Here is a 26023-nt window from a genome sequence, read left to right on the forward strand (position 1 = left end):
AAAAATGTCAAAAAATGGCATGTCCCAAAAACTGCTGAAAACAGCATAAAATAGCGTGCCGAGACACACCATAGCATAGAATGTTACAAAAAGTGCCAAAAACACCATAATAATGCAAGTTGAAAAAATGACCGAAAAGGCAAGTCTATAGTTCGTTTAAAATGTCAAAAAATGGCATGTCCCCAAACACCTGAAGACACCTTAACACGAGATAAAATAGCGTGCCAAGACACGCCATAACATAGAATGTTGCAATAAGTGCCAAAAACACCATAATCAGTGAGCGACTATTTTTTTTTACTGTGTACTTTTAAATCAGTCTTTGCACAACTCTCGAAGTGAGTTAAACATGTGCCACAGTGACTATGGCTGTTACTCAAGCCTGGATATTTTTGACTTTGTAATTCATAGGAAACCGCGGCGTCTCCAAAACTGAGGGAAACGACAGGCGCAATGACCAGATGCAAGGGTAAGATTTAAAGAAAAAAGCTGAATGCTCTGTGTTAACACCACAGAGCAGTACTGATTGTACTACTTGTGTTTTCAGCTGCAGGAAGTGAGGAGAGCTGTCTTGGCCAAAGAAGAAATTCATGTTTTGGGAGGGATCACAATAGACATGAAATCAGATAAGGACGATGGCAAAGTTAATGGGGAAGCTGCGGGTTGTTTGGCAGCCATCCTTAAGAAGTCAGAAACTCTCTGAAATATTAGCTGTTTTTCAGGAGAGACTGGAAGGGAACCCAAAATATATAGCAACACACCACAAAAGGCAGCATAGGCCTATTGGGCCATCCTCAGATGGACAAGCACCGGCTGTATACGAGCCCGAAGCAGCAAAGAGACATGTCATGCAACTCATGTAACTATGTTGCTTTTTTGTTGTTTTGTTGTCTAAAATAAAGCTTTAATATGTTAAATATTTTACTGGCAATTTTGTCTTTTTTTTCCTCAATAATGTGACAGGAGTCTCCAGTAACTGAATAATAATAATAATAATAATAATAATAATTATTATTATTATTATTTGGAGGGGCAAACCACCATATCTAGCCCGTGTCCCGAAACTGACCAGTGAGTGAGGGATTTACTATCCAGTCACATTTACAGATACTGGTTTTACCTGGTATTGAAACTCACAATTCAGTATCAACAGTGACGTCTGTCAAAAACTCATCATTGATGACATTGATTGATAACTTAACTAACCTTCCTGTCACTCAACCAAACTTCCTGTCTCTCACCTCAACTTCCTGTCTCTTGACTTTCCTTTCTGTCTCACAACCAAACTGCCTGTATTCAATGTTCCCTTTAGCTTCGGTAGCCTTCAAAAATCACCTGTCCCAGAAAGACTTGAACCAGCAACCTCAGGCACACTAACTACCTGATTTACCCACCGAGCCAAACCTCCTAACACTTGGCACTTTGCAGGATAAACATTTTTTATGACATAGTATAGTATGATATTGCATACTATACAATACAATTTTTATTACACTTTTTTTTTTACATACTATGACATCTATTTTAACATTTTTACAACATGTTATGACCGTTTTACAACATTTTTATTGTGTAATACTGTATGAAATTTTTAATGGCATATTATATTATGAAATCTCCCTCAAAAAAATCACATCCCACATCATAATACATTTTATTTTAAATATTTTCTATGGCATACCATATGATGTATAAATAGCATGCTATTAACAAAGAGGACTTTAAGTAAAATTTTAAAAAAAGACAAATATGTTCTTAAAAGCACACACATTTAAGTTTAATTAATGAAAAAGAGTGGAGGTTTGGTAAACATTTTGTCGGTGGCACTACATACATTCAGCATCATTGGGAGTATTTCAGCTTAATCCCACCATCAATCCTGTAACAAAAAAGCAAACAGACACAACCCAATTAGGGATATTTAAAGTATTTGCACCAGTTCAATACAACAGAGACATTGTGTTGTTTACAATAACATATTTATGTATATAGTTCATAGGATGGAAAATCTGTGTTTCCGGTCATGTGACCAGGTAACTGAATTACATCTCAATAAAGCACAAGCACCACTAAGATGTCTACCAGGAAGTTGAATGCACCAGTCCAGTACAGATCAGTGCAGAGGAAGGAAAGGAGACATGACAAGAAAGCCACATTCAACTAAATATGCACCTTAACGAGGCACACAGCCTAAGAGTTACAGTGACTATTCATCAGTATCCTTCTTTTAATGTTATTGTACACCACTGGGATCACATCAACAGCATGTAAAACAAAGTTAACATGGGTAGCAATATGAAGAGGAGCTCTGTGTGCATTGTACCAAGCTGAGATCTGGCTCTGCAGCCTTTCACACTAAAAAGAGACTTTTAACAATTAGATCAGCAAAATGGATAAACACAATCCCAATCTGCGGGGAGAACAATGCTTTAAGCCATCCTGATGGACTGTCACTTATTGAACAGTATGTGATTTCTATATCTTACATTGGAAACTAAATAACAGCTAAAAGTTACCACTTCATGAATAAGCATAGGTCATATTTATCTATACACATTTATACATTCAGGTATGACTGTTGTGTTCACTGTAATTGGCACCATTTCTTCTTTTTTTGTGTGGATTTGTTATCTGTCAGTATAGTAGGCATGTCACAGTTGTCTATTCAGACAGTTTAGGATGATTTAACATGATCATTGTACACAGAAGCAACTTCATCCTAATTCTTCTGGCTTGACAGCAGCTTATGATCAGTTGAGCTTGACTACTTAAACTCTGTTGAACTAAAAACACCTCTATGGCAAACATCTCTCAAATTAAAATGGTAGAAATACAACCCAACACTTCAAAACAATGAACATGAAAACAATCAGAAGCCTTTAAGTGTGGTATGATAATTACAAGGTAAATTTGAGGGGGACATTTCTTAATCCCAGCTCTGACCTCTCCAGCCTCTGCAGCAAATGAGGAATGTCCGAGTCGGAGAAAACACTGTTGTAACTCGCTATTAAGTGATGTTACAAATACCTTACAGATTTTTATGCTATTTTTATTCATTATTTTACCTTTTTTAATCTTTTTGAAATTTTTGAAAATATCTGAATGTCAGCAACATTTATGCCTTTCACTTTCTACAGGAAAACGCCTTTAGATAAAATAAATAAAAAACAAGCACAGACTCTCATGAATTAGATGTAATATTCACATGGAAGACAACATATACAATATTAAACATATTCCAGACCAATACTGTCTCCTATACAACAAGGCCAACCAGCTGCTGTATTTTTGGCCAATTAACGTAATTAATTACCTTGTTGGAACAAGTAAGATCAACAAATAAAAACACCTAGGGAACCAACCGATTGCCTTTCCACCAGTCCCAAAGCTTCCAGAAACAGACTTACTCCTTAACATAGAAAAATACTATACCAAAATGAAATACAAATATATATATATTAGAATCTGTTAGGCATTTCTATATAAAGAGTTGTTGGGGGAAGGTTGGGGGGCAGCTAAAGGAGTTAGGTTACATCATGAGACAAAATTTAACAAAAATAAAAACAAATCAATATGAGAAATTAGACAGAACAAAACAAAAATCAGAAGCTGATTCTGCAACCTTTTGTTTTGTAATAACATTTATAATGATATTAAGAAGCTCTACATATTTGTTGGCAAACTCTTCTCCACACATGCAACAGTTTGCACAAGTTTAATACTGCAGGCATCAAGAGGAGCAGGGCTAAACAGCCCCCTGCTCAAAGGGGGTGGGATTATGCAAATCGTCCTAACCCTGAGGCAATGCATGCTGGGGGATTGATAGGCACTGGGCATTGCCAGCACCAGATTGGTTTGCTGTACGAACAGAATATAGTTGCATCACACAAGCCTCTTCACTTTTACAGGTGTTAAGACTGTGTAAATGTATGTATACCATGCATGTGTGATCATGTACTTGGGAGAGATGTACAACTGTCATTTTCAGTGCTGCTAGTCAGTGCAGTCTCTATTTTATGGAGTTTCTATGTTACGGTACCTCACAGCAAACAACTGTGACGCCAGACCACCTGGCCTCGAAACCATGACGTCCGCACTGGATTATGTGCCACTCTAACCCTACCGTTTCTTTGTTCTCTTCTACATGTGCATGTGTGGATGGATGACTGTATCCTGGCAGAGAAACTGCTACACCAAACCAACAACAACTTTAACTCAACCCAAACCATATGCAGCCCAGTCCAGGTGCCCCAGCCAAGCTCAACTCAAGATAGCTTTGCCAAGTCAAACGGTCCAGCTCTTTTCTCATCCCTGTGTTTCTCTCTTTTTGTCAGTCTCTGCCTCTCTTCTGCCATTCTTAGCCAGGCTGGACCCCACTGTCCTCTCTGCCTCCACAAAGTAAAGATGGTAGATGGTGGCTAGGCTGTCAGAGGCCTCACGGATGGATGGGGGATATCACACTGGGTAATTTGGGTTGGAGGGATGCCTCACTCTGAATGCAACACCTTTGAAATCTCTGGACCCCTTGGAACAATGTTGCAGATACAATGGTTCTGTTGCCGTTGTTGTCACTTCTACATTGTTGCTCATGATGTTGGTTTCTCTGTGTTACTGTAGGTCACACACCCTTGGAAGGGGAGGAAATGTCCTATTTTACAAACATTGTTGTCCATAATATATAGATAGAGGTTTTATATATATTCTTTATACTCTCTCTCGCTTTCCCTCCCTCGCTTGCTTTCCTCCAGTCCTCTCTCTTTCTTTCTTCCTTACTTTCTATCTTCTGCTTAGCGGCAGCGGCAGGAAATGTGAGCGAATGGTGCTACATGCAGCCCACGCAGCCACACTTGATGGTCTTTTCAACTTCCTCGCTGAAGGAAGTTCCATCACTGCATTCAAAGGTGTATTTCCGGCGTTTCATTCGCTGACTGGCGCAGCAGGCCCCCGTGTCACAAGCTCCGGTGCACTCCACCCAAGAGACCATGCGTGTGGTCTGGCAGATTGCATAGCCTCGCTGTACCTGGTAGAAGTCTCGCACAGGTTCCCCTCGACATTCAGACTCTAGAAAATAGGCAAAAACACCCACAGACATTAATATGATTAATTAGGCAGGGTGTATGCAGGAATCCTGTCGTTAAATTTATGACTCGTTATAAGAGCATTTCCATACATTTAAAGATCTCATCAGTGAGTCGAGTTCTAACTCGTTACAATAGTAACATACTTTAACATATATCGACTATGCACTGATCTTCAAAACTGACATTAAGAAACAGTCATAGTATAAAGAGGCATTAAAAACTATTTAAAATTGTCCTGTATTGCGTGACATAAACAAGTCTTAAAATTGTCAGAAGTACAGTATTTCACAGAAAAAGTCTAAAAAATTCCCATAAAATGTCACAGTTTAGTATGGAATAACATCAATCTTTGAAATTGTCATAAAATAGTCAAAATATAAGACGGATGAAAGTATTTCATTGAAAAGTCACACAATAATATTACACAAAAATGTCTAAACATTGTCATGAAAAAGTTATAGCATGGTATGTCATAGAAAATGGTCATAGCAGCCACAAAAGCTAAAAATGTCATTAAAAAAATCATAATGTGGTATATGTCTTCTATACAAACATGTCACATAAAGGCATAGCATAGTGTTATGATATTGTACACCACAAAATATAATATGGTATACAAATGTACAAACATGTTAATCATAAAAAAGACAGTATAGTATGTTTTTAAAATTTCATTTTTTTTTTTTTTAAAAAAGTCATAGTATGGTTTGTTACAAAAACATGCATAAAAAGTGATTGTATATACAGAATGTATTGTCCATCCTGGAAGAGGGATCCCTCACTATCCTCTACCGCTCTTCCTGAGGTTTCTTCCTCTTTTTTTTCCCCGTTACAGGGGTTCTTTTTGGGGAGTTTTTCCTTGGGTGATGTGAGGGTCTAAGGGCAGAGGGATGTCGTACACTGTAAAGCCCTCTGAGGCAAACCTTGTTTTGTGATAATGGGCTATATAAATAAAACTGACTTGACTTGACTTGACTATTTAAAAGTAATTTAAAAAACTCATACATACCACAAAATCACTCCAAAACTGGAGTTTAAGACTTCTTAAATCCTTTTAAGGGGCTGCATTGTAGCTAAATTGATTGATCTATTCTTAATACTTTTTCAGGTCTGAAAGACGCCCTGTTAATCATATCAACTTTAAAAAGTTTTTTTTCCTCAGAATTACTGACTGGCAAACCAACCTGTGTCACAAAGTTCTCCAGTGTAACCACTTTCACAGTGACAGTAAGCATCTCCTGTGTCTGAGATCTGGCAGCGACCGTGTTTGCAGGACAGGCGGCGGCAGGGGTTAAACAGCTCACCCTGTTGGTTACACAAGGCTCCGCGGTAACCCTCCGAACACTCACAGCGGTATGACTGAGTGTCCAATGGGATGCACTTTCCATGGACGCACCTTGTAAGACATAATAACCATAATCAAATTTCTGGCTCTATAAATCAATTAATGACGTTGATGTTTCAAGAGCACTTTCATGGATTTGGAGCACTGAAAAATATTTCCATCTGTCAGGTGTGAAAAATACATTAACTCAAGTAGATTAATTTAAGTACAATTTTGAGGTACTTGCAATAAGATGTTTGCTGTGAAATATGAATTCTACACATTTGCCAACGTACTTGCTGCCCTGGCAAGGGTTGGTAGCAGGCTGGTCGCAGTGTGGGCCGCTCCAGCCTGGCTGGCAGTGGCACACTGGTCCCTGGACCCCATCAGGCTGGCAGATGCCATGTACACAGTAGATCTTTTTGCAGGGCTCACAGCCCGGTACCACGCCAGGCTTCATCTGGGTCTTGGTGAAGTCCTGGAGCTCATTGTTGATGTACAGATTCTGGATACAGCCGTGAAAACTGGAACCATTCTGGAGCTGCCAGAGACGGAAAGCACCTGAATGTACATCCACTGGCATGCCTGGAGGAGGAGAGAAAAAAAGAGATGTTAAAATGTGTGCGGACGAGCACACTGGATCACAAACGGACAGCTAACACAGGGCTGGTATGAGTGTAATGGAGGAATTTCAAACATGTGTGTCCTGGTGGTGCATATGCAATTTGTCAAATCAATAAACTCTTTTTTAAAATTGTCTTTAATGTGTATATATATATTTGCACCACAGGACGCATCATGCTTGAATCAGGGGACAGCAAAAGGGCATATCTCCTGTAGTGTTGTATGGATGAAAAACAGTACAGCATGGCACATCACTTAGGGCGCTTTTCCACTACATGGTACCAGCTCTACTCTACTTGCCTTTTTTTTGGTTTTGCATTAGGAAAATGAACCTGGCACTACCTTTTTAGTACTAGTTCTCCTGGGGTTCCAAAAACAGCCGACCGGATACTATGAGACACTAAGAGGTGACGGCTCCACTGAGACGTTCAGCGGGAGCTCTAAAAGATGGTTCACTTTTGTGTTACAGATTATATATTTTCTGTACATACAGGTTCCTTAAATAATAAAAAGTATAATAGTAATATGTCAATGCTGTGTGTTCGTTCGTCAATAACATCCCATTTCTGAACATCTGTCTCCACTATTTAACTTTCGTGTTTATTCCTGCTGCATCCATCTGTGCGTGAAGTCACCTGAACTCACCATCATCTGACAGAAAGGACAGGCAGAAAGGAAATGCTACCGGCGGGTATTGGTAGAATATTTTTTCGCAGTAACCCTGGTATTAACCGCGTGCTGCCGCACACCTAGAGAATATTACATGTTGTAGTAGTGCACACCTGAAAAAGAGGCTCCCCCGAAGTGGGAGTGTCCCACGGCGTCGCTATGACGACCAGCTACACTGAGCCGGTCCTATCTTCTAATGGAAAACAACCCCAAGAAAAGTACCCGATACCAAAAGCGAGTAGAGTAGAGTAGAGTACAGTAGAGTACAGTAGAGCCGGTACCATGTAGTAGAAAAGCGTCATAAAACAGATTTGACCAGATTCTGAGCCACTCCTGAGCAAACTGTGACGTCCACAACGAAAAAAGCTGCATGACAGCAGACGTTAGAAAATCTTCCTTTTGGTCCTAATCCGCTAAATTTTTGATGAATGTCAATAGTGGCTGAATCACATATTAACATATTACAAAAATAATAATAATACAGTCACATTTTATGTAATCACATCCATGCAAATAGAAAACAAATCTGAAGTTAAGACTGTGTCTGGTAGTTCTTATGGTAGCCACTAGAGGGTGTACATTACACACTGTGAGATATGTGTTACGACTTATAAAGTGGTGTACACTGAATGCTCAATACAGATTACTTATCTGTCACCTTTGAGACTTGTATTTCATCTGTCAAGTTAATATGTTGTTTTTCCATTACAAATGTGTCTATATGGAGAATTGGGAGGTTTATGCATGTTTATGTATTGTGAATTTATTTGTGGCCCCTAGCAAACACAGTCATGACTAAAGGTGGGGATGGTGTGGGTGGAGGACAGGGTTTGCGTGGAAGTAGGACGGGGTTGAAGGGTTGCATGGTTTGAGGGGAGGGGTTGGTTGCAGTGGTGACAAAGCGAGGGGGAAGGGTGGTGATTGACAGTAGTGTAGTAGTTAAGAGTGCCTGCAGAGGAGGGAGGTGTGTTCTGGAGAGGGCCCCTACCCCCCACGTATAGTGGAGCCTCCCCGTTGAGGGGCCGCACCGCCCCAAAGCTGTCCATTGTGGTAGGGAGACCCCCGTCAATGGACAGGTTCACCATCTGATCAAAGGTCACCAGCTCCACTGTGTGAAACTGGCCATCGTTGATAGTCTCAGTGCTGGCAAAAGGAAAACACAGATTGAACATTAGACCTATGATAAAAAGTACAATGCCACCTTTTCATAAGCTACCTGTGACAGGAAACTTAAGCCTTTCAAAAACAACTTACCTATAAATGGCGTGTCCTGGCTGGCTGCCGGGGTCATAGCTGACCTTGACATGACCTTGGTAGAGCTCCACTGCAATATGATCATCTTCTCCATTGTACAGCAGGATACCATTATCCTCAGCTGTTGACACCTACAGAGAGAAAATCAGTACACATACATGATGTTAGAAAAAGTCAAATTATTGTGCAAGCCCAAATAAAACCCGACTTTAAAGATATGCGCAAACGTGTTATTCTGATTGAAATCACACAATGACAAAAACGATTCTCTAAAAGTTGCCAATTGTAGCTTTAACACACTGAATAGATACCTGTAAGGTAATATTAGCTTGTGGCCAGTTCTTGAGGTCAGAGAGCAGCAGGTAGGAGTCTCTGTCAATGAAGTTGACGCTGACCAGCTTCTCGCAGCGTGGCCCCCCAAACTCTGGGGGACACTGGCAGAGGGCCCGCCCGCCTCGCTCCACACACGGGGCATTGTTCTGGCAGTCGGCCAGCTCACACAGGGACAGTGGAGATGGGGGAACCTCACACAACTGACCACTATGAGAAAGCGAGCGAGGATGATGTTAGTAAAGTAGCCAAAATAAAGAATGGGCATGCACATTGCATGTGTGCTTTTCTCACTTGTATCCCTCAGGACAGACGCAGGAGTATCCATTTAGCTCATCCACACACTGGGCTCCGTTCTGACAGCGATGCTCCTCACAGTCGTTATAGTCTACACTGCAGTCGTCACCAACATAACCAGGAGAGCACACACATCTGTAGCATACAAACATAACACTGGAATTAAAGGACAAAGCAATCTCTTTGTCTTTCTATTTCTCAGTATATGACATCTGATTTTGCTAATTTTTTTCTCAGGGCAATTTGTCTTGGACATAAAGGCTTTTACATAAAAATACATACATAGGGCAGAAACAGACATAAAGTGCATGGCACAGACAAGTGCAGACATTAAGTGCATTCAAATACATACAACACTGCTCCTCATCTTACACCCTTCTTTTTGCCCTGAGTTTAGCAGATTCATTGATAGAGGGATGACCGAGAATTTGTACCTATTCAGGTTTCTTCTTTTGTTTTTAATTGGAACCCCATAGTGTCTTTCTTATGGGAGCTGTTTGTATTCTGAATACAAGACATGGGAGTGGGATGCAATAATTTTCTGAGCCTTTTGAACTTAAGTCTTTTCATGGAGCATTTGAAGGGGTGGATGCTCCATAACACCATCACATTCATTGCTGTGTAGACCACTGTGTTTGTTTGTGATTTTACTTGAAATCATAAATTATAAATAAGTTACTTGGGTCCAGTAGAGGTGATGAGGCAGGTAGACTGATGTTGGCAGGGGCTCCGTCCTGGGGCACACACATCCTCCATTTCTTCGCACATGTCCCCTACGCAGAATTTAGAAAACGAATAAACTGTTGTATAACAGAGAACAAGAACCATCCCGCAAAAAACAACAAAATAAGAAAGTCATGTTTCAAAAGTCACCGTTTGTTTGGTGTAACAGTTACAGTTGTTGCAGTTGTTTGTTTATTTATCTGATGATTGCTGTATGGCACACAATGTATTGCCGAAAGGATGAACAAACAAGCAAACAAACAATAAATCAAAAATAAACATCTATCTATCTATCTATCTATCTATCTATCTATCTATCTATCTATCTATCTATCTTGTAAATTTGACTGCCAGAAGAGAAACTGAAACAAATTTCAAAGGTACGTTGCATGACTGTTTTGAGAGAAAACTAGATGGTTTTGCTACTTCAGCATTATGCCAGTTTTAAAACAACACTGTGAATATATATTTATCACCAAAAAACAAGCAAAATAGTTCATGTCTTATTAAAACTCCTTAATGGTGTGGAGTTAAATGGCACTCTTGTTTCTTATGTCAGTATTGTTTATAGCTTATTTCAAGAAATCTTTATCTACTGGCAGATTTTATTTTGTTTTATAGGCCTAACAAATCTCTACTGATTACAACACATTTTGCTTGTTTACACAGGTTTTTTTTTTGCAGTGCAGCTGTTTCTTAAGTCAAACTGTACTGCATGCACTAACCTGTGTAGTAGGGGGGACAAAAACAAGTGTAGTTGTTGACTCCATCGAGGCAGGTCGCTCCGTTCTCACAATCGTTGTCTTCGCAGTCGTCAATGTTTGTTTGGCAAGTAGGGCCCTCAAAGCCCAGTGGACATGTGCAACTACGAAAACGTACAAACTCATTATGTCACGTTTCTTGTAAAATAAATAAGACTTCATTTCTTTGTTGTACTGCCTTGAAAGCGTGCCTCCCTCACCTGTATTCTCCCTCCACAACCTCATTTGCTTGGCAGGTTCCTCCGTTGGCACATGGGTTACTCACACAAGCATTCAGAGCTTTCTCACAGTTCTTGCCCTGAGACAAAGAACACAGATAATGTTAATATTTGCTATAAATTACACATAATTCCAGAGCTGCAACACATTGAGGATATTCATAAATAGGTGGTTGTTTTGTGCAGCTCTGACCTTGAATCCTGGTGGACAGCTGCATCTGTACATCTCTGCCACGTCACTGTGACAGATGCCTTGGTTCAGACAAGGACTGGACAGACAGGGGTTACACTTGGCCAGGACTGTGGTGTCCACATCACCTGAGAAAAAGCCAGACAGATAAGAATGACTTGCATGGAGTTGGGTTTGGAATTAGGATACAATATTATCATGACACCTAAGTCATGATACAAGATTACTGAGATTTCAAACATTTTGAGATAAATTGAGTACTGTAATAACATATATTGCAATATAATACTGTTCATTATCATTTTTGCACTGCAAATTATGTCCCAAAATAAATCTTTGTCAACATTTTGTTTTATCTAATGAGATAAAGTTTTCAGTCTTTTCATCTTACCTCAGTCATTTTTATTGCAACAAAATGTACCCAGTGGACTAACAAAGCGATTGATTGTATTTTTCCATTAGGCAATAAGAAGTTTAATTTGTAATATTATTGTAATATTATATTTGCAATATTAGTAATTTATATAATAAAAAGTCAATATTTGGCATTCATGTATTGATACAATATTGCCACAGAAAACACAACAAATTGCAGCTAACTACAGTGTACTTTAAAGCTTAAAACTCTGATTACAATAGGTTGATTCAGATATCTGTTCAAAAACCTGAATGATTTTAACTGTGACTGTTTATGATTTGTTTTAATAATCTTGTTTTTTAATATTACTTTATTATTTTATTATTTATTTATTATTTATCATTTTTATTAAAAATCATTTAATAATACTGTATTTCCTACAATATTTTATGTCTTTATTTGTGGACTCAGGTGTCTCTTGAGAGTGATTTCTTGATCTCAATAGGACTACCTGACTAACTAAAGATTCCTATATTTCGAAACTATGCTGTAATGATATTTTCCCCACTTCTAGATACTATTGCTGCTTGCATTATATTTGCATGTCCAAAACAGTAACTCACCTGTGCATTCGAACTTCTTAGCAGGTGTGGTAAGCAGCAGTTTGCCCTCCATGCCCTGTGGACTAGCACAGCGGGCGATGCCAGGCTCTTTGTAGCTGGTCTTCACCCAGTCAGACAGCCAGCGCAGACGACAGTCACAATGTAAAGGGTTGGCACCAATTGCCCTGACAGAGCAGAGAAAGAAAATCTGTAGTTTGATGATGTTAGACAGCAAATTATTCCCAACTTCTCAAATTATCACTGTAATACACTGTTTTACCAGGAGGGGTCTCTACAACCTTACTTAAAACAAACCAACTCAACTTGATGTGCTATACAACTAAAACATGCCTTATCTAAGAATAAAACAGATTAAAAGTTTAATGCTCAATGTCACTTTGTGCCATACATCATCAGGAGGAGGGTCTCTCAATTATAGGCAAAGGTGCGAACAGAAGGCACTCTTAACCACTTCTGTCTTGGTGGTCGTGAATCAATAGCGCTCTGTCCTACCCGCTGGATGCACAAACACTCCTGAATCGATGCTGTTCCATTACGGTGGAACACAGGCTCATCTTTCAGGCCGGGCCAATAGCTGACACCTGACATCTGCTAACATGAAAGCCACTTGACTGTGACTGTGGATCAATGGCCGCCCTACGTCTCTCCCTTCACCCCGCTTTCATGCAGCCTTGACTCCTGTGCTGCCCTCCAAATAATATCTTTGTTTAGCTCTCCCTATCCTCCCTTCTTCCTCCTCAATCCGACACTGATAGATCTATTGATCAGCGACTGTCAAGGGAAGATGTGAAATATCTATATAGGGCACACTGCAAAAATACTTCTGTGTAGTTTTACATGTGTCCACGAGGCCGTGCACAACCACACAACAGCTACACACCACACACAAAATTACAGACATAAATAAACAAACCAAAACAAACACTAAAGTCCACAGACCATGAAGAATCTGTGTGTGTGTTAGTGAGCGGGTGTGTTTTTTTCGGAGATGTCACAGGGAGATGAGACAGTACAGGGGTCTGTGTGTTGCTCTAACCACAGGGCTGCGGCTGATTAAGGGAGGGTTTGGCTCATGTGGAGCCCACCAAAGAGGACTACAGACAGGCCACTGTGAGCCATGCTCTCCGGCTGTCTGACCAGACCCCCTCTGTGCCTGAAAGTGTGTGTGTGTGTGTGTGTAGACTTCACAAAGTCAGTGGTAAGTGCAGATGGTATCACATGGGCTGCCTTTTGGGGCATACAGTTGTGTGTGTGTGTTACTACTTACAAGTGGGAGAGTGAGGCCACATCGTTGAAGATGCCATCAGGAAGCTCTGAGATTTCGTTGCCATGGAGAGACCTGAGGGGCGATGGAGAGAGGACATGACAAAAAAAGAGAAATTTTATGATCATGAACATGTTTCACCAGAAAAAAAATGTTGCTGTCGTACTATTATAACGGAAATGAGTAGTTGATTGTAAGAAAAAACAAACTATTTCAAAATCAATTAATCACTTGACTCAAATTTAAAGGGGCAGTTCATCCCCAAATCAAAAATACATATTTTTCCTCTTTGCAGTAGTGCTATTTATATATCTTGATTGTTTTGGTATGAGTTGCAGAGTGTTGGAAATATCAGCTGTGGAGACGTCTGTCTTCTCTCAAATATAAAAGGAACTACATGGCTCTCACTTGTGGTGCTCAAAGTGCCCCCAAAAAATAAATAAATAAAATAAAAAATATTTGAAAAAGATTTCTTACCAGAAATTATATGACCAGGTAAAATCAAGGTAATCCACTGACCTTGTTGTGAGCAGTTTCATTTGGGAATTAGTTTCTTTGCACTGAACTACACCCCAAACCGTATGACTGTGCAGAAGGTGGAGTGCATCTACCAGTGGACAAGATTCTCCTGCTCGTGACAGCACGATAAGTAAAAGTTAAAAGTTCCCCTCGACTGAGCTGTAACATTAGCCAACTCAGTTGTGCTGTGTCAGCTAGTAGTATATGCACGCTTCCTTCTGCGCAGTGATATGGTTTGCGGTGTAGCTCACTAGAAAGAAAATAGTTCCTACATTAAACTGCTCACAACAAGGTCTGTGGATTGTCCTGAGTAACCAAGTTGCAATTTCTGGAAAGAGACACTGCTTTTTTTCCAAGTTGAGTGCCATTTAGTTCCATTATATTGGAGAGAAGGCAGACATCTCTATAGCCGATATCTCCAAAACTCTGCAACTCACTCCAAAACAATATAGACTAATAAAGAGCATTATAGGTAAGAAGAAAATTGTTGAGTTTGGGGCAAATTGTCCTTTTACAGAAAAAAAATGAAAAAAAAATTGCTCATTACAGCTTCTTGAGTTGGATTTGCTGGTTTTCTTAGTCTTTTGTGACCGAATATTGAATATCATTGGGTTTTTGAACTATTGATTAGACAAAACAACCATTTTGAAAATGTAACCTTTTAATCTTTGATTTGCATTTTTCCAAGTTTTCTGATATTTTTATAAAAAAATAAAAACATTCAAGAAAATAGCTGGCATATTAATCGACAGTTGCAGTCCTGCATGCTATAGTTTTTTTTCAGATAGCTTAAACCAGAAATTGTAGAAAACGTAAAAGGGATTTTTCAGTTTTGTGCTGGGTGGTAGAATTGGGTTTGTATTTCTGGCTGAGCCTTGTGCAGCTGGCAGAGATGTGAGGCTCTGTAAGTTTGTAAAAGCCTGGTGTCAAGTTTCTGTGTGCGTCTGGCTGGCAGGGCCAACAGGGGTACAGAGAGAGGGGGGCAACAGAGTTGCCCCACATACAGGACGGTGAAAAACATTTGTGTAATTGTCTCTGCGCGCACATTTACAGGCATATTTATGTGCTTACATACTTGGGCACCTACATATTAATGTTTGCATGCAAACATTAATATTATTTTGCTAGTTGCTATTCTTTGACTACTATCTAGGGTGACAAGCCAACATGGCTTAAAGGCGAGATGACTGATGGCTGCTGTAATCCGCAGGGTCATTACCACCTCCAACCCTAAGCTGATCGCATGATAATGTTACCACAACTCAGTCCGCAACACCAATACATGACACATCTGCTCTCTGTGCCTTTGTGATGACAGCTGATACATAAACAGACTTTGAAGCCCTACTTCCTTCATTGTTTGAGCTGTGAATTACCACTAAGCTGTGGACAAATCAGAGGAAAGGATACAGAAAGTGAAGCTGCTTAATGTAAGGACGCAGAGCAACGCTTGAGTAAGGGAAAATATACAATGTAACCGTCTGAGACAACAAGTTAATTGGCCTGTGTGCCGGGGAGAATGCTTATTAGTGCAGAGTGAGTAGTTAGGTTGTGGTAGTTGGAGTTAGGATGCTGAGGGCACAGAGCCAGCAGCAGTGTGCCAGCTAGGCAGAGATCTCATGGGAGAAAGGAGCCAGGGAGTCTCCAGGAAGAAACCTGATCTGCTCTCCTGCTAACATTCTCTCAGTCTGTCTTCATGTCTTTTTACTTTTCTTTTCTACAGATGTGTCATCACTCCATCTTACCTGTCAACTTATGTCTAGCCTGGCACAATTTTCAGAAAGGAATTGCATTTAATATTTCTGGACATGATATGACAAAAAAGAAGTTCTGTACAGCATGCACAGGCTTTCTAACTTTTATTTTCTCCCTTTTATTGACTCATAAAAGAGGAAGACAAAAAAAACACACAATTCTAGCAATTCATCGACATATAATTGAGTCCTGCTATGTCTAACCCCCGTCCTAACCAAAGTTCAAATCAAAATTGAAACCAACTCCTCAGCAATGTGCCCCCCAAACATAAATTATCTCTCGCAACTAATAACAAATGTGGTCTTGGATTATTTCTTTTTTACACTGACATTAAGTATTGGTGCTCATGATTCAGCATATTCCACCTCAGTATTTTGCAGTCTTAAATCAACCTTTTCCAAATTAATTATTTCTGTTACCTCGGTGATCCATTGTTTCTGAGAGGGTGCATTTAAAGCTATCCAGTTTTTCATGATTACCATCTTTCTGATCATACATAGGGAGACAGACATTTTTGTTCTTTGATGATACCTGGATGAAGTTATACACATCTCCCAGTATGCATGATTGTGTTGTAAGTGGGATCTCTATATTAGTGTGAATCACAGGTTTCTTTGTTATGCCTAAGCACAGCTTTTTTTTTACTAAATATGTTCAAAATTTGCACGCAGGCTTGATCACCTGCAACCAGTTCATAACCTTTTTGAAATTCTGTGAGTCCTCTGAGCTGCATATTTTGAGGATCATGTGATTCTCAACCACAGTTTGACAATATGCTGGTTTTGATTTTATTCGTTGAAGGCTTCTACTTTATTTTCTATTATTTTCCTCTATCACACTCTTTCATATCACAGCTTCCCACCCAAACCCTTGCGAGCCACGCCCTAGCACTGTCTCAGCTCATTCACCTCACACCTAATACCCAGCAGGCTAATTAGCAGCTTATTAATCTGCAGCTCAAACACACACACACACATATGTACACTTGCACCAAACCACACCACACCCATGCCAGGCTCAGACCCCTGGTCTGTTTGAAGCCCTAAGCGTTAATGATTCTTCTCCTCTTAACTGCTCTGTAAAGCCAAAGGTGCAGCTTTATAAAGGCTTTGGCACCTCAAGTGTGTGCGAATGCAGAGTGTGTCCTGCATGCAGCTGACTTTGACATCTCACTGCAGTTTTTGTGAAGTTTCCAACTTTGAACATTGAACCCGGTTTAAACAATTAAACTGAGCTCATTGGCGCTTCAGTTTTGTTGCCCCCACACAGCTTCGCTTAGTTAAAAAAAAAAAAAAAAACGCCATGGCACCAATTGACATTTAATGGGAGGCTTATGATTGATCACACCAGCAGTAAAGACATCAAAGTTTTCTGCTTTATTTGCAATCCTGTCTAAGACAAGAAGGTAGTCCAGACAGTCTGCGTGTATGTGTGTGTGTGTATGTGTGAGCTTGTATATAGTTCTGACCCTGGGTGCAGTGTGTGTGGGGCGGGTGGTGTTAGAAAGAGGGCCTCACATGGCGTCTAGCGCACTTTCAATATTTTAAAAGTGAAGGTGGCGTGAGTGAGTAAGAGCAGAAATAACGGACCCAGCTTCATTAGGGATCAAAGCGACGCGCCCAGGCGAGCAAGGCGGCATCAGCTAATGATGACCGAGCTTCACTCTCATTCCACGCTAAAAGGGCTCTTACGCTTTGTGCCTCGTAATGATCGGGGCCTTAGTCGAATCCCACCGTAAAAAGAGGCTTTGTTCAAGCTTTGTTGTCAGTAGTAAAAAGTGTGCCTGCTACGAGCACACATGGAAAGGCCGATACGTCTACTCCCACACACATACTAACGGGCACCAAGCCAGTAGATGACAAACATATAAGCTATGCACACAGCCACACACACACACACACACACACACACACACACACACGCATACAGATGCATACATAATCTCCTAAGAAGTGCTGCTGGCCTAGTCTCTGCTCCCCCTCGCAGAACTAAACTGTACATTTGAGTTAAAGTGTGAGCCATCCAGCTGCAGTATCTTTGCATGCAGGTCCAAAAGATTGGTTTTGGTTTCATCATTTATCTGTCGAATGTATTTACATTCTACATCTCAGTTATTTAGCAGACCGATTCAGCTACGGGGAGCCCATGGTCACTGAGAGTGCACAATCAAAGACTTCATAACTTCATAAAAGCCCGGAGGCAGAGTCAAAACCATTACGGTTAGCGGGGCAAACATTCGCTGGTAATCAGTGTCAGAGTGATTTTGTACAGTGGGTTGTGGGGGCGCGTGTTTGGCCCTGACGGTGAGGCGGTGATGAGCTCGGGGCGTTTAAAGGTGAACAGGCAGACAGGAAAGATGTCTGAAGATGAGGTGTGGGCAGGAGTAAGAGCTGGAACAACGCTGCTGCTGCGCTGCCATTTAAAGTGAGAAAATAGGTCGGAGGTTGTCTGTGTATTCATAAGCTGTCATAACTGTTTAGACCGTGTTCCAGTCCTCTGGAGTCAATCAAAGATTCTCAGCATCTGCTGCACCGCCTCTGTAGTGCAAGCTGCAAAAATATCCTCCTTAATAACTCATTTAGTCTGAAAGTGAGTCTCATCTTGTTTTAGAATGCTTCTTTCAAAATAACTTCAACTGTCTCGAATGAAGATGCTGTTTTGAGCGTTGTCTTGAAACCATGTGACAACAAAGAAACTGTTCAAACATTTGATTTGCATCAAATCTCTCTAACACCACTGGGAAGCCACATTATGTATTAAAAATAGGATTTTAAGCTGATCTGTTGTTAAACTTTTTTTTCTTTGGACAATTTTGCACAATTCTAACATGTCTAAATACTGCACTGCTTTTTTTAGTCATGTTTTCAACACTTGCTGTGGCAAGAAACCAGACTCTGATTCTAATTTAAATCTAAATATTGACAAAATAAGAATTTTTGCTTGGTCTCGAAACTTTGATTAATCATGCAATTTTTGTTTATGTTTTGTCTATTTTTTAATTATTTACGTATGGCTATTTAATGGGAAGGTGTCATTATAAGTTATTTTTGGCTTCAAATCTCTTCTGCACAATGTTTAAACTGTGTTTTCACTGTCCTTTTACATACATGTAAATGTGCAAATAATCTACACTGATCTTAACCGCTAGACCGACACATTAAGATGAAGATGTGTTTGTGTGCATTTAAATATAAAAACACACTCACAGCAGTCGGAGAGAATGCAGTCCATTGAAGGCCATTTTGGGGATACAACGCAGGGAGTTGTAGCTCAGGATTCTGCAATGTAAAAATAATTACATATGCATGCATATAAAATTCATCTGTTTCCATCCTACTGTCAGCACCAGAGTGAAAAACTAGCTCTTGGCTGAGGCTGATGAGAGTTACTTACAGAGTGGTGAGCTGGCTCATGTTAGCGAAGGACGAGTTGGTCAGAGAGCTGATCTTGTTGTTGCTCAGGTCTCTGCAAAGAAAAATTAAAAAAAGGCATTAGTTCAGTGTATTAATCTGTAGAGTGAGTTAAAGAAGGCAGGTGGAGAAACACTTACACCAGCTGCAGGTATTTGAAGGTGGACAGTTCCTTTGGCACAACACTGAACTGGTTTCCATCCAGATACCTGAACAAAGAGACACAAACTTTTTAGTAAAGAGCCGGTAGGAAAAAGATCCATTCAGACCAAAATATGCCCTATGCTTTTGGTGATATTATTGATAATAGCTATGAAGTGGATCTTGTGATGAGACTTTTGTAAATACACTTTAAAAGTATTTGCCATCTAGTATTAAATTCAGTTGTTTCCAAAAAAGATTAAGGGCATAAAAAAGGCAAAAAAGAGTCTAAAAAAATTCTACCCCATCTCCCAAAACCACCAAACTTCACTCTATATATTCATTAATTCACATTCTTTGTCAAACAATGTCAAGCTACAGGGTAGGCTACTTCTATCAATGGACAATCAGATTAACCTTTTGAAACCTGAGCAAATAGGTGATTTCTTTTTACATATGGGATGGTAATGAGCAAATTAACGAGACATGGCCCAAAAACTAGCAAGAAGTTAGTCGAAAGTTACCAAAAAGTGGAAGTAGAAGAAAATTCTAATAACTGAAAAAATGTATATGTATACATGTAAACATGTTTTCTCATTCTAATAATTATGAATACAGTTTTCTGGACAATATCCCATATTATTATTATTTTTAAATATTTTTTCTAATAATTCCTTCCCCTTTGTAAAAACTAATTTTCAGGTCATTTTTCTTGTCACCTTTTACTAATTTCTTGCCAAGTTCTTCATTGCCTTTTCCCCATGTTTTTCAAAAGAAATCAAACCAATTTTCTTAGGTTTCAAAGGGGTTAAAGGAATCTGAATGCAGCACAAGAAAAATGATGATCCAGGATGATCAAAGGGATTAAATTATCTGTGGGTGCCATATCTTATATTATATATCAGGTTTTACCTGGTGTGAAATGTTGATTTAATTCTACATTTGGACATTACTTTCTGTTTTCTGACAGCTGATGAGTTTTACTTTGTGATGTTGTTAGGTGCAGAGAGCCTCAGGCAGTTACTGCTGGACATCACACTGTTTTAACACTTTTTCCCATGCTGTTGCAGCCAATTTAATCTCATGTTACAGCAAGCAGCAGGTTGTTTTGTCTTTCAATTATTTTTTTCTCTTCAGATGTTTTGACTCCACTTTTTGGTGTCTCATGCCTTGAAGTCAGGCTTACTAAGTCTCCTGTATAAGCATTCCTACTCCAGACACATACTGGGTTATGTATCATTTCTACTGGGACTGAGAAATTGGGCAAAGGTGGTTAACTTATCATATTCAGTGACTTTTTTTTAAAATTTCCTGTTTAGCGGCACCTCCTGAATGTCACCCAGCACACCAAATTTAGTGTGTGTTAACATACTGATGTATGTACAAGCCGCCACGGTTGACAACATGCCTGCAGGGATGCAGTCACCCTGCTGACTGCCAACACAAAATGCAACCAGAGGGTTGTCACCTTGATAAATGGCTGATTAAGGGTCCTGGTCCCCTTTGAGCAGAGCTGCAGGGGCTTTCTCTTGCTATTGTTGTTGACTGTACTCAGGGGTGGGAAGGGCAGGGGGGAGTGGGGAAGGGTTGTTGCTGGTTAGTTAGGGGGCCCTTGGGTTCAGAGGTAATGATAGGTAATGACGGTGCAGAGGACACTTGGGATAATGATGGAGTAGCAAACTCTCCAGATGACTAGATGAAAGCCCGGAACAGAGGGGCACACCTGGTCACACCTGCTGGGACAATGACAGGCCTTAAGGCTTTCACAGCATGTGCATGCATCTGTGTGTTTGCGTGTGTGTGTGTGAGAGTTACTCTGAACCACTTGAAGCAGTATTGGAAAGTTCCAGACCTATTCCACTCCCTCCCCTTTCCATTGAAAACTGCTCATTAAATTGTCCTCTTGCTCCCCTATGCTCCTGTGGACAGGCTTTTGGCCCTCACACAAATATGCACACAAACACACACTCTGATCCTTGGCTCCGAGTGTGAGAGTGACATCAGTGCTAGCCTTGAGGGCTGCAGGGAACACAGGAGAAGAATGTCTGAGAGAATAACTGCAGGGTTTATTGACTCCTTTCCCCTTCTCCAAATGATGGGATCTGTCTTCTTTGCCTCCACTGTTCTCACCAACTCTTATCTCTTTCATACCTCCTAAGCTCCTCTCTACCTTTTTTATACTGTCCTCTTTGGTTTCCTTCCAGACAAAGAAACAATAACACCTGGAGCTCAAACCGATAAGATGCACATGCAATTGGCATAATTAATGCCAAGGAACTCACAGTTCAGTCACATTTCTGGGGATGCCTTTGGGCAGTGTGTGGAGGTGCTTGTTACTGCAGCGCACCACAGTTTCCAGGCAAGTACATTCACTGGGACACTGGGGTCTGGGCACACAGCTCGACTGCTCCTCTTGGCCTGAGAATAGAAACAGAGGAGATAGAGAGGTGTAAGAAACTAGAGAGAAAGAGAAAGGCCAGGAGGGTTTGGACAGCCAGAAGAAGAGCACCCATCCCTGGCAAAAAAAGATTAAAAAGACAAAGAGAACCTAAAGGCAAGAGAACACAATCCTTCAAGCTGATGGTAAGGCATCAAGACAATGAAAAAAAAGAGGAAGTGACAAATGTGAAGTGGAAAATAGGACACAGAGAGAGGAGCCTCGCTAATGTAATATCGACCAGCGAGAGCAAAGAATGGAAGCTGCCCAAGGCCCGAAGACAAGTCTAACATTCATTCAGGTGTAAATAGGCTGACTGGTCAATAAGGCAAACAGCTCAATAGCTCCACTCAGCCCAGCATCGACCAGCAGCTTAGGAACTGCTGAGCAGCAATCTATTCAGTAAACAAAAGAGTCGCACAATAGCGGTCATTATTTAAGATGATCTCAGACACTTTAAGCTGCTCTTGTTCATAACATATTGTGGAGCAGAGTGCAATGTGAAAATCTAAATCAGTCAGAGCCCGACAGGTTAGTTTTGCACAAAGTGGAGGTCATCTGCTGTGTTGACAATGTTTATCTCCTTTCAGAAAGACAGATTACTTCATTTAAAGTGGAGAAGCTGCAACAAAAGTTCAGATACGGTCTAAATAAGGATGTACAGAAAGACTTAAATCATGATAGGCTGTGAGTCTTGGCAGCACCTACCATCCTCACAGCGGAAGTCAGGCAGAGCCACGTCCTGCAGAGGGATCTCCTTAAGGAAGGCAGGGCGCTGGCAGCGAGGGTTACCTGTCACGATCTTTCTACTTCGCAGCCAATCACCAAGCCAGGCCAGCCGGCAGTCACAGTTAAAGGAGTTGGCCAGCAGGTTACTGGGAAAAAGCGTAAGAGAGGTTGTAAGAGCGTTGAAACTTTAAAATGAACGACTGAAGGCAGCTTTGTGAGTGTGCCAGGGTCTCACAGGGTAGAGAGAGTCTGCAGAGTGTCGAAGGCTCCGGGAGTGATTGTGGTCAGCTGGTTGTCGTACAGAGACAGCAGCCGGACGTTGTGCAGCCCTGTGAAGCTGTCGTTGTGGACACAGCTGATCTTGTTGTTTCTCAGCATCCTAAAGTCGAAAGACATAAAAAAAACTTAAGCCTTGAAAAATCTGAAATATTATCCTTAACATCAGAGATACCAGAATGCCCAATGTATGTGTTTGTTCATCACTCACAGCATACGCAGACCCTCGAGGCCACGGAACATCCCGCTCCGAACTGAGTCGATCTGATTGGCCGTGAGGTGAAGCTCATTAACGGATGACGCACCTTCAAATGTCCCATCTTCAATCTCTGTGATCTTGTTGTTGCTGAGGTTACTATAGGGAAAAAAAAGCATGTCAGAGGAGTAAATTACCATTTAGAAAATAACTGTTGAAGGTGAGAATATAATATGACTTGTCTGCATTAAAATGTCTACAAACGAGTAGCCCAATGTCATATAATTTGTTGAGTTGTGCACTTACATTATCCCAAATGTACTAAACAATGTTGAGAAACAATGAGAAATCTCAATTTTAATCAAGGAATTCTACATGTCATTTGGTTGCTGTGACCTGTTAGTGGCGCCACATCCCCTTGCAGATGCATCAGGATTGTGGTAGTCTGACAGAAGCTGTCATAAATTGACTTTTTATCAGGTTTTAAGACACATTTTTACCTTACACTTCTCAGATCTTAGACATCTTTAACTATATGTTTTAACCACATGAAGGGTTTGATGTTTTTGGACGTTTGAATCTGAAGTAATCTGAGAAACTAGCCAAACAAGCTCCAGTGTACAGCTGGACAGCACTGAAGAAACACTGATTTGTAACATGAAACTGCTTTATTCAGTGTTTTTTGCCTGTTTAAATCACCAGGTCCTTTTGATTTGGAAAGAAGGAAACCAGGAAAAACTGACTGCAATGACAGCATCGCTCCATCTTTTGTTATCAATAACAGCAAAAAAACAAATAGTGAATACTAAAGAAGTAAAAAAAAAAGTTTCACCCACATTTTCTTCAGCTGGGAAAGGCTCTTAAAAACTCCAGTTGCCTCCAGATTGGTGATGTCATTGTTGTTAAGGCGGCTAGAGAGAAAAAGACAAATTCAAGGATTCATCTAATTACTTGTTCTCAGTTCTTATCTCAGATCACTCTGTCTCTTCTTGGTAGCAGCACACAAAAGAATTTTTTTCCTTACAGTTCAGTAGTGGATGCAGGGATATGCTCAGGGATCTTGGTGAGCTTCAGGTTGGAGCAGTCCACTACGTTTGACTCACAACGACACTTGGGAGGACACACTGGATCACTGTTACATGCATTATTCAGACGGGTGTCCTCTGTACCTGAACAGGAGAAAATGCAAACGCAGAAAATGACGTAAGCCTCTTTCTTATACCAACATTTGTGCCTAACTTTCCCATGACACTTGGAGTCACGCATCCACTCCCTCCACAGCTGTATGTAGTAGTAGTTTGTCCTGTTGTGACATAAAAGGTGGCTTCCCGAACAAATCTTTAACCTTAGGCACGCTCAAAAACATCCTGCAGCTCACCTACCATTCATAGCAGAGAGATGAATGGGTGAGGGCGAGGTGATGGAAGGGTAGAGGTGAGTTATTTTAGAGCGGTGATAGAGTGGGAGCAGTGGGGTGAAAAGAACAGCAGCAGAGGGAGATTGAGATAGGGATGCCAAAGAGGATTTGGCCTGCCAGCTTTATTGAAGCAGAGCACCCAAGAGAGAGCCCAGGAAGCATGCATAGACAGGTGGAGTCAAAAGAAAGGAGAGGGAGGAAAAAAAGGAGGGCACGGGGGACATAAATGCATGCAGAGAAGAAAAGGAAGAGAAGACAGATGAGCGAGAAATGAAAGGTGAGTGGCGGAAGTGCAGGGAGACATCTGTCCTGATAAAGGAAGAGCAAAAATGAGGCAGCGAGGGGAGTGTGGGACGTTTTCCTGCACCTCCTCTGTCTATGAATAGACGTTACGTGCCAAAAAGCGTGCTACCAGTTACATCATGGCTGCTCAATAATGGAGCAGCACTGGGAGCCACTTAGAACAGTGTGTGTGTATATGTGTGAGTGTATGTGTGTGTGTGTATATTGTGGCTGTGTGTGTATGTGCGTGTAGAGCTTATGTGTGTGTGCATATGTTCCATTTAGAGGGAACAGCCCAGCATTTTCTGTAAGGATATCGTTTTGTGTCCCGTTCCCTTTTCTCACATCGGTGCACCTACTGCCTGAGGTTTAAAGATGACGTCAGCGGGACGCCGTGGAGCACCCAGACCACAGTCATGAGGAGGAAAACCTCAAACAACCAGGACAAAATGTAAAAGCTGAGTATCAAAAAACTATCTAAATAAATGGACCGACATTTGAAACCCTAACCTAACCCCAAAACCTCATCGTTGACTTTATTAGAATATATTTGGAAAACTACTGCATTCACAGAATCAACTTCCTCAGGCTGACAACGACTTTGTGCAACGACTTTCCAAAGGTTTGCCACCTCTCAGAGTGGCTCGGTGGAGGGTACAGATAGACGCAGTAATCAGGGGCATGTCTGGGGAATGGCACGGGCCACTCCTGAATCTTATTAGCCACCCCAGGTTTAATTTTTAAAACTGCACAAATAATGTACAAAGTAAAAATGTATGTGCTTCCTATATCTTAGGGGAACAGATGCGTTTAAATAAAACAGGGTAAGAACAAACACAAAGAGCAGATGTGTAGCTATCAGAGGGGCTAACTTGTAAAATGGCTGTGATAACGAATTAAAACTGTAAATTCACTCTGTGATTTTTTTTTTTAAATTGCATAAAAAATAGGTGGCAAATAAATATAAAACTAAGATATAGTTATTATTTTACATGAAATGTTTCAGAATCTTATTTTTGTTTCTCTTTTTGTCCTTGTGTGTCCTAGTGTTTTATACTGTTGTTCTCTGTAAAACCTAGTGGTAAAAGAGTTATTCATGCAAATAGTCTAAGTAAAAAGGCGAAATATAATATGCTTCTGCTTCA

The 26023-nt window shown here is 40.6% G+C and overlaps 1 protein-coding gene across 4 annotated transcripts in view; it reads right to left on the reverse strand.

Moving 5' to 3' along the window:
• Positions 1-1752: 1752 nt before the first annotated feature.
• Positions 1753-26023, reverse strand: part of slit1a (slit homolog 1a (Drosophila)) — a 107713-nt gene continuing 83442 nt past the window's right edge. For 2 of the 4 annotated variants that reach the window (XM_088086321.1, XM_088086320.1), the window contains 22 exons: positions 24204-24348; positions 24016-24090; positions 23195-23338; positions 22943-23086; positions 22687-22853; positions 21824-21959; positions 19541-19609; positions 19384-19455; positions 19197-19268; positions 13720-13791; positions 12453-12616; positions 11475-11599; positions 11264-11361; positions 11028-11167; positions 10259-10352; positions 9577-9714; positions 9264-9492; positions 8953-9083; positions 8648-8841; positions 6702-6990; positions 6266-6477; positions 1753-5061 (listed from right to left, as the gene is read on the reverse strand). In XM_088086321.1, the coding sequence (XP_087942447.1) occupies positions 4823-5061; positions 6266-6477; positions 6702-6990; positions 8648-8841; positions 8953-9083; positions 9264-9492; positions 9577-9714; positions 10259-10352; positions 11028-11167; positions 11264-11361; positions 11475-11599; positions 12453-12616; positions 13720-13791; positions 19197-19268; positions 19384-19455; positions 19541-19609; positions 21824-21959; positions 22687-22853; positions 22943-23086; positions 23195-23338; positions 24016-24090; positions 24204-24348 (3149 nt within the window). In that variant the 3' untranslated portion in view covers positions 1753-4822. The remainder of the gene's footprint in view (positions 5062-6265; positions 6478-6701; positions 6991-8647; positions 8842-8952; positions 9084-9263; positions 9493-9576; positions 9715-10258; positions 10353-11027; positions 11168-11263; positions 11362-11474; positions 11600-12452; positions 12617-13719; positions 13792-19196; positions 19269-19383; positions 19456-19540; positions 19610-21823; positions 21960-22686; positions 22854-22942; positions 23087-23194; positions 23339-24015; positions 24091-24203; positions 24349-26023) is intronic. The other 2 variants (XM_042501676.2, XM_042501675.2) reach the window with 1 other exon arrangement.

This window comes from Plectropomus leopardus, chromosome 13, assembly GCF_026936395.1.
Source record: "Plectropomus leopardus strain MGB_pleo_1.0 chromosome 13, ASM2693639v1, whole genome shotgun sequence".
NCBI lineage: Eukaryota > Metazoa > Chordata > Actinopteri > Perciformes > Serranidae > Plectropomus > Plectropomus leopardus.